The sequence below is a fragment of the Protomyctophum parallelum genome (genome assembly GCF_964188405.1).
Source record: "Protomyctophum parallelum genome assembly, chromosome: 16".
Classification (NCBI taxonomy): Eukaryota; Metazoa; Chordata; class Actinopteri; order Myctophiformes; family Myctophidae; genus Protomyctophum; species Protomyctophum parallelum.
The window spans coordinates 1,987,545-1,997,115 of NC_139711.1; the positions used below are offsets into that span (position 1 = coordinate 1,987,545).

Below are 9,571 nucleotides of genomic sequence, written 5' to 3' on the forward strand. Positions count from 1 at the left end.
GGCTTGCAGGTCTCTAACACACACACACACACACACACGTGCGGTGTAGATCTGCTCTTTTCGGTGCGCAAAAGAGGTGAGAGCTCTTGAACGCAGGCTCGCCTGGAGAAGACGGAGGGCTCCACGGAATCGGACCGGCGAGGCGCACGCGGTGGTGCCGGGCCCGGGCGCGTGGGCCGATCCCCGGGCACGATGCGCGCGGAAAAAGGCCTGCTGGCACCCCTCCACGGAAACCACCGCAAAATACCAAAGGCAACCTATTACGACGGATTCTTAACGCTGCGATCAATTATTATTAAGTCGTGGCGAATTATTATTTAAGCTGCGACGAATTGAATAATAAGCCACGACGGAAGATAATACGTCACGACTATACGTCTCCACCGTGCCCTGATTTCGTCCCACCTGGAGAATTGATTACATGAAACAGTCACCCGTGCGCCCAGTCCCAATGTTTGTAAACAAATAATTGACCAATCTAACAGAAGACAGTTAGTTCTGTTGTTGAACGAAGGTCGTAGTTAACTATAGAATTGTGTGTTTTTCGTCACTCAAAATCCCCGCCCGGCAGCCGGCAAAAACTAGAGTTCTCAACAGGCCCGAAAATTAAGGACCGGACCTACCTGGGCCCTCATCACACCCTGTACACTGAAGACACTGCCCCTGCTGCCACCATTAGATCTCCATATGGCCAGTTCACTGGCCTCAGGCTTCTAAATAATACTGCTTTAGAATAATAATCTTAATATTGAGATAAACTATGTCATCGAAAACACTTTCTGGGCCAAACTATGAAATAAGTTGCTGTGACAATTTTGGAACAGATAGGCCTATAAATCTGTTGCATAAATCTGGAAGGATGATATGACATTGTCACACTAAAATAAATGTTAGTCGACAAGCTATACAATGACATACTGTATATACTGTATACGTACAGCATATACCCTGTGTTTTAGAGAAATATTGAAGTGCTGAAACCTGATCCGTGCCGAGTCTAGCCAATTAGCCGCATCTACGGGCGGGATCTTGGCGAGAGAAAGCAAGTGAAGACATGACCTACCTACACATCTGACACAATTGTGTTTTTGTGTTAAACCTAATGCTATCAGGCATTCGTTAAAACTTGTTTTTCGTTGGCAGGGTTTAATTTCCTGCGGGTCACAGCTACTGCACGTTATGCAGATCCAATCACCTGTATAGCTTGAAAAAATGGACGACCTTCTTTAGCGATTGGGCTACAGAGATCGCAGATGGAAGTAGGTTGTGAAACAGAAATGTGAAACAAGCTCTTCCATCTAGCGGCGTCTGGTTACTAGTAATGTCACCATTTAACCACTTAACCTGTTTCTCAGTGGGGTGCTCAACCTTCTTCATTTCAAGGACCCCCAGAATTATCTCTATTGGGCCACAGACCCCATCTCAAAATATGTAGTTCCAGGGACCCCCCAGAAGCAAATATCTTTGTTAAAAATGTTCGCTCTGAAATACAGTAAATATTCAATGATTTGCGCCACATTTTAACAATTTTTCAATAGCTAAAGTATAACATGATGCTTTAAACACCAACAGGGGTTACCGCACAAAATGGGTTAAGTGGTTAACGCCTCTAGTCTTAGTAAAACGGACTAGACTCGGTTACAACTGTACATTTTTTTCCTCCCACGTCCACACCAAATCTCTTTGCAAAGGAAAAGTGCTGCAAACACAGCACGCTTTTTTGGGCTTGTAGGTCAATGAATGTTTCTCCCCCAGAACAGGCAGGCATGCAGGGCTTCAAGTCGCCGGACATGGTGGACACTCAAAGATAATGCAGAAGAAAACTACTAATTAAGCATTGATATTGTGGCAATGCAACGCTGTTATTCAGGAATAACGGAATAACGATCACGAAAGGTTTCCGACGAGATGGATTGCGTCAAAGCTTTCATTATAATGCATAAATGCACAACAACCAAAAGGCCAAAACCCAGCAGACGAGCATTAAGGGGGGGGGGGGGGGGGGTGGGATGGGAATCTACGCTATGATATCGCAAACTCAGAGGGTGTACAAAATGGTTCTATGTGTACAACCTCAGAGTTAGAGGTCTGTAACTCCTGAACTCCTCCCCCGGACCGCACTTTGAGAAACACTGGGCTGCACTAGACGATGAAAGACCTAATGGGTTCATGTTTGTTTCGCGGAGCTGTCAGTCAGATCCAAGACATCAAGGATTCACCGAGAGACCGTCTGTGTGTGATGGAGACAGATTGAGCAGGACAACACATTCAAGACATCTCTAGTCAACGCTCGCATGTCTTCTTCTTACTGCCAGACATCAATGTTTTTAGCACTATGACCATCAGGCAGACATCGCCAGTCCAACAACCTTCAGGATGAAACAGAATCCTCCATCACGTACTAAACGGCGACGTTTTGACAAAAAAGGGAGCGGAGGAAACCAGATCCGATCAGCCCGATCGACCCGGGAGTGAACGGATCCTTCCGGGCTGTCGTCACCAGTTGAACATGGAGTTGTGTCCGAGGGTCATGAAGTAGACCTGGCTGCTGCCTCCCGACTGCACGGACGCAAAGAAGACCTGCAGGAGGACGACAAGAGACCACGTTCAGCGGGCCTGCGACTCCGTATTTGGCCGCCGACCCCCATCTGAAAATATGTTGTTCCAGGGACCCCCCCCCCCCCCCCAGAAGCAAAGATTTGAGTTAAAAACATTAAAAAGAATATATATTCAAAGATTTGCGACTATTTTTCAATAGCTAAAGTTAAAACACCAAAAGGGGTGCAAGACCCGGATAGATTTCAACCTTACTACTACTTTGTACTAGCCCACTAGGACTTTGCAGAGCACTTCATGGTGACTAAAACTAAGACTAAATATATTGACAATTTCATCAACAAATAAAAACTAGACTAAAATGTTTGCAAGGGACTGTAGTAGACAAGAGATACTAGCCTGGCTAATAAGCCAGACTCGAATCACACTGTCGTGTGGTATTTGAGTCTGGAGATGCTGTGTATGATCTTGTTTCCCGGGGGGCGGGTTCAAACATTTTCTCTTTGACGCAATTGGTCAGAGCTACTGTCAGTCAAAGGTCTCAAGCTTTGAACGTCACTGTACCAAACTGTACCATATTGCATACGTGTCCCGATTGGCCACACCAGTTCTCTGGTGTAGGAAATGGGCGTACAATTGAGCCTCTCCAGACCGTAATCCGCCGGCAGGCTTTTTTTTTTGTGCCAACGGCTGATTCGGTCTGGCTTATTAGCCAGGCTAAAGAGATACAGTATAAGTAAAAGACAAGTCATTTTACACTTGGTTGCTGAAAATAGCAGATCTACAAGCTCACAAGCTCAAACTCCTATACATTCCAAGTGCTGGCAGGGGCCAGTTCAAATAGGATTATTTTGGGAGGTCACAGCCTAAAATCAATTTGAGGACCAATAACTGCCGTGGATGAATTAGCCCACCTTGTCGTTCCTCTCACACAGGAACTTGAGCTTCTGGGCCTTCTTGTGCATGAAGACTCCCTCCAGGTTCCCCGTGTTGGCCGACCTCAGCTCTATGGCCTTGTCCCCCCAGCCCATCACCTGGTTGGACTGCAGGTACGCTGCAGGGAGAGAGAGAGAGAGAGGGGTCATTTGGATCTTAGTACCTTAGCAGTATTAAGCCATTTAGACCTGAGGACAATTCTACAAATGTCTTCTGAATCCTGACAGTTTTCTGAAAAACCCATGTTTCTATGTCAGTGGTGCTCAACCTATTTCATGTCCCCCTTGTAGATCTGCTATTTTTCAATAGCTAAAGTATAACATAAATGCTTAAAACACCAAAATAGACTCCCGACCCAAATTGGGTTAAATGTATGTATATATGTCGAAAGAGCTGTACTGTATGTGAAAATCAACAAACCACCTTTCAAATGAGTACGTACAAACATTGTCAGAGAGAGAAACAACAGAGGGAGGACGGACAGGCAGGCAGGCAGGCAGACTAAAATAATGACCCAGCTACTGGACCCAATAGAAGTCTCGCACACACACACACGTGCGTGCCTGTTATATATTTAGTCCTCCCTCCTGTCCCAAATCTGTCTTCACACGGCTGGGCTGCAGTGGCGAGGACAACACAATAACCCGTTTTTGTTTGATTGATTGAATACTTTATTAACAGTCAATACAGCGGTGCGATTATTCAACGGTCCTAAAAGGATGACACAAAACAAATGGGCCCGAGGGCTTGTTTCCGTTGCGGTCCCGTGTATTAATTTTTTCCCATTCTGAACGGGAACCCCTTTTGGTGTTTTAAGCATTATGTTATACTTTAGCTGTTGAAAAATAGCAGATCTACAAGCTCGTAGCGCTGCACCGAATCAAATGATTTGTTAGAAGAACGGTGAATCCGCAAAACGTATGACATCATGGCTCACGTTGGCTCACAGCGCATATGTTTATTACATTGATGCAGAGCCTATATATGATATCCTACAATGAACAAGCCTCCCTACAAAGTGCCGCTCATCAGCGATGGTGAATGTAAAACCATGATATAAATAAAATGCCTTGATAGGCGGCAGCAGCGTTTATGTAGCCTAATGTATTATAAAATATATAACCATCCCGTCGCGCGCTCTGCCTGCATGCTCTGGGCTGCCTGTCAGCCTGTGTGTCAGTCGATGCGTTAGTAGAAAGCAGGCAGCGAGCGACGGCCACAACCCCATTGTGGTCTGAAGCGTCATTCGAAACCCCAATAGGGTTGCGTGAAGGGGGAGCAACCTGGTTCTTCTTCTCGTACGTGGGTGACTGGTCTATTTGGCAGCCCGTTACCGCCACCTAGTGACATTATAGCGTTTTCATAAAGTGTGCGTTCTCGTGTAAAGGGTAAATAAAAAATGAGAACGCAACGGGACTTTGCCGTTTTATCTGGAGACCGTCCCCGTCTAAAAGAGGCCTTAGTCGAATAAATTTCATAAGATTTCAGTTGACTAAATCTACAGTTGATTTAGTCGACGAAAATGTGTTTTGGCGGGCGCAGCGCGACGCGTTGTGAGCTTGTAGATCTGCTATTTTCAGCATGCAACCAAGTGTAAAATTACCTATACTGGATCTCTTGTCCACTAGTCCCTTCCTAACATTTTAAAATAGTTTTTAGATTTAGAAGACTTTTTTTGTTTTTAATCGGTCAGGTCTAAATGGGCTAAACAATACGGTGAAGCAGCACATTCTGCTTCCACAGCCAACGGCCTGGAATAAACATTCTGCTTCCACAGGCCAACGGCCTGGAATAAACATTCTGCTTCCACAGGCCAACGGCCTGGAATAAACATTCTGCTTCCACAGGCCAACGGCCTTGAATAAACATTCTGCTTCCACAGGCCAACGGCCTGGAATAAACATTCTGCTTCCACAGGCCAACGACCTGGAATAAACATTCTGCTTCCACAGGCCAACGGCCTGGAATAAACATTCTCCTTCAACAGGCCAACGGCCTGGAATAAACATTCTTCTTCCACAGGCCAACGGCCTGGAATGAACATTCTTCTTCCACAGGCCAACGGCCTGGAATAAACATTCTGCTTCCACGGGCCAACGGCCTGGAATAAACATTCTGCTTCCACGGGCCAACGGCCTGGAATGAACATACTGCTTCCACGGGCCAACGGCCTGGAATAAACATTCTGCTTCCATGGGCCAACGGCCTGGAATAAACATTCTGCTTCCACGGGCCAACGGCCTGGAATAAACATTCTGCTTCCACAGGCCAACGGCCTGTAATAAACATTCTGCTTCCACAGGCCAACGGCCTGGAATAAACAGTCTGCTTCCACAGGCCAACGGCCTGGAATAAACTCCCAGTGCACCCACATTTTTTAAAACACAGCTCAGACCTACGTTTTCACCCTTGCCTTTGGCTGAGTTTTCTTTTTCGCTTACACTCACTGTTCTGCCTGTTACACTGTCCCAAAAAGGCAGGAATCTCTCCCCACTGCAGGACGGTATCCATGGTAACCTACCTACGGAGGCAGGCATCTCTCCCCACTTCCAGGACGGTATCCGTGGTAACGTACCTACGAAGGCAGGCATCTCTCCCCACTGCCAGGACGGTATCCATGGTAACCTACCTACGGAGACAGGCATCTCTCCCCACTGCCAGGACGGTATCCATGGTAACCTACCTACGGAGGCAGGCATCTCTCCCCACTGCCAGGACGGTATCCATGGTAACGTACCTACGGAGGCAGGCATCTCTCCCCACTGCAGGACGGTATCCTTGGTGATGCGTCCGTAGGTGTCAATGTAGACGCCCTCGTCCTCGTAGCACACCAGCACCTCTGTCCCCGCGCTGTTGGGCAGGATGATGATGGCATGGGGGCGGATGGACCCCTGGATCTGGATGGACACGCGCACGCACGCATGCATGCAAACACCCACACACACACACACACACACAAACAAACGAGTATGTAAGTGAAACAAGGGAGTCATAGATTGATTGATTGATTCTTTATTGCAGACTCAGGGGAATCCATATCACAGTACAGAACAACAACACAATAGATAAAAAAATAGAAAGAAATATACAATAAAAATAATTCCATCATATTCAGTTTCGAACATACAGACAAGTTCGCCAATGGTTCCATAGTCTGGAGGAGAACCTGACAGAACTACGTATCGTGTTAGTGATGACATTAATGATGTAATTTACTGACTCAGATACCCTACACATGAATTTATACATAAGATTGCGTAGCACAGCAGAGCAGGTGGGAACCCCAATACTGACAAACATTTGGCTTGCACTGGAGCTTCTTGGAGCTCTCAGAAGCAGCCTCATAGTCATTGTATGCCACTGTCAATCGTCTGATACTGGCCTGATTGTAGCGGCACCACAGGTGGGCGGTGTACAGGGGTGTACAAAAGGATTTAAAAAGTGAGGTCTTCACCGGTACTGAGCACATGCTACATTTTCTACACAGCATGTTTCCTTGTGCATACAGCATCCGACGCTGTCTAAATATATCCTTGTCATCAGAGAGGTCATCCGAGATGATGTGGCCCAAATATTTTATCTCACTGCAGACACTAAGGACAGAGCCAGAGAGATAGAAGTCAGGAAAGGTTAAATGTCTGTCTTCCCTGCTACGGACAATCATAATCTTGCTCTTTTTTTAATTAGAATTATCTTCACGCAAACAATCCCGACTTTTGTCACAATTAGTCGACATAAATGTGTTTGGTGATGCACATATGCGCACGTACACGCACGCACACACGTGCACACACTTCAAATTTGAGTAAAAACTTTAACACAGTTCAGCAACGGGTAACGGCAAATCAGGTCAGTGCTAACTCTGTGTGCCTGCTGTTCTGTGTGTGTGTGTAATGTGTGCGTGTGCACATGTGTGTGTGTGCCATGCACATGTGCGTGAGTGCCTGTTGTGCTGTGTGTGTGTGTGTGTGTAATGTGTGTGTGCGTGTGCACATGTGTGTGTGTGCCATGCACATGTGCGTGAGTGCCTGTTGTGCTGTGTGTGTGTGTGTGTGTAATGTGTGTGTGCGTGTGCACATGTGTGTGTGTGTGCCATGCACATGTGCGTGAGTGTCTGACCTTGTTGAATCGTGTCCCCATGGCTACCACATTATACAAAGATAAATACATCAATAAAACCTCAACTAAAAGCATTTAGTTGAACCCCTCTAAATGACTGGTTCAGGGTAATGCCCCCCCCCCCCCCCCCCTAAATGACTAGTTTGGGTAATGCCCCCCCCCCTCTAAATGACTGGTTCAGGATAATGCCCCCCCCCCCCCCCTTAAATGACTGGTTCAGGATAATGCCCCCCCCCTAAATGACTAGTTCAGGGTAATGATGCCCCCCCTAAATGACTGGTTCAGGGTAATGCCCCCCCCCCCCTATAAATGACTGGTTCAGGACAATGCCTCCCCTCTAAATGACTGGTTCAGGATAATGCCTGCCCTAAATGACTGGTTCAGGGTATTGCCCCCCCCCCCTAAATGACTGGTTCAGGGTAATGCCCCCCCCTATAAATGACTGGTTCAGGATAATGCCTCCCTCTAAATGACTGGTTCAGGGTAATGCCCCCCCCCCCCTCTAAATGACTGGTTCAGGGTATTGCCCCCCCTAAATGACTGGTTCAGGGTAATGCCCCCCCCCCCCCCCCCCTATAAATGACTGTTCAGGATAATGCCTCCCATCTAAATGACTGTTCAGGGTAATGCCCCCCCCCCCCCTATAAATGACTTGTTCAGGATAATGCCTCCCATCTAAATGACTGTTTCAGGGTAATGCCCCCCCTAAATGACTGGTTCAGGGTAATGCCCCCCCCCCCCTATAAATGACTGGTTCAGGGTAATGCCCCCTCCCCCCTCTAAATTGTGGAGTCGCAGACAACATCTTCATGGGTCTCCTTATTTTTGGTTTCCTACATCTAGTTTTTCTTTTACAATCATTTAAAAACATATCCAAAAAACATTCGCAAAAGAAAAAGCAAAAGAACAAATCAAAAACAAAATGCAAAGATTTTTTTCAGTAATTCGTGAATAAATAGAAGAAAAATCTAAGAAATTCCCTAAATTAGAAAACAAAATGTTTCAAGTAGTATAGTGAAAATAGTCAACAAGCTCACGACGCGGCGCAAAGCTAATTCTCTTATTTTGGGTCTTGTGCTAAAAAGTTTGGGAACCCCCGCTCTAGAGTACAACAAGCATTTAATTTGCAGAGTGCCATCATTCGAGCGTTACCTGCGTGTGCGCCACCACGATCGGAGCATCAAACGGGCATCACAGACGCAGCGCAATTTTAATCCGTTGCCTTGGAATCAGCATGCTTACATAATCCTATACTGACAGAACAATGATGGCACCACAGAGGCGATGTGAGGATGCACACACACACACACAGACACACACACACGTCACGTGTATGTGGCGAGCGAGTGCGCTCGCGTGTGTTTGTTTAAGTGTCGGTGCAAGCGCATGCGTTCAGGAGAGGCTACGTGTAACTGAGATGATGTGTGTGTGTGTGTGGGGCAGGTGGGCGAGAGAGAGAGAGAGAGAGGGGGGGGGGGGGGGGGGGGGGGGGGGGCAGTATGATAAAATGTGGGTGAAAGAGAAATTCAGTGTGTGTCAGAGAGCGCTTTCAGCAGGAAAGCGCAGAAGAGAACATGCAGGAGGAGTGTGCATGTTCAGTGAAAGCGCTGTGTGTGTGTGTGTGTGTGTGTGCGTGTGTGCGTGTGTGTGTGTGTGTGTACTGGAGGAAATGGGAGAGGTAGAAAAAAAGACAGCCCTACAGGCACAAGAACAGGTCAGGACACAGTGAGGAAGGAGAGATGTATTTATAGAGCGCTTCTTCTCTCTTCCATCTCTCTCTCTCTCTCTCTCTCTCTCTCTCTCCTCTCTCTCTCTCTCCTCCTCCCCACTCTTGTGGAAACTAGCATGCTACCTTAATCCATTTAGGACCCGATGACAAATGTCTTCTAAATCCTGACTCTGAAGAATATAATTATATTCAAGATTTGCGCCACATTTTCACGATTAGAAAATAAATAGC

General features: G+C 46.7%; 1 protein-coding gene across 1 annotated transcript in view; it reads right to left on the reverse strand.

Annotated features, from left to right (window-relative positions):
* Positions 1–213: 213 nt before the first annotated feature.
* Positions 214–9,571, reverse strand: part of LOC310873261 (mitogen-activated protein kinase kinase kinase kinase 4-like) — a 132,010-nt gene continuing 122,652 nt past the window's right edge. Inside the window, 3 exon segments of the mRNA XM_083785597.1 lie at positions 214–2,580; positions 3,471–3,610; positions 6,230–6,389. Coding sequence (XP_083641723.1) covers positions 2,497–2,580; positions 3,471–3,610; positions 6,230–6,389 — 384 coding nt within the window. The 3' untranslated portion in view covers positions 214–2,496.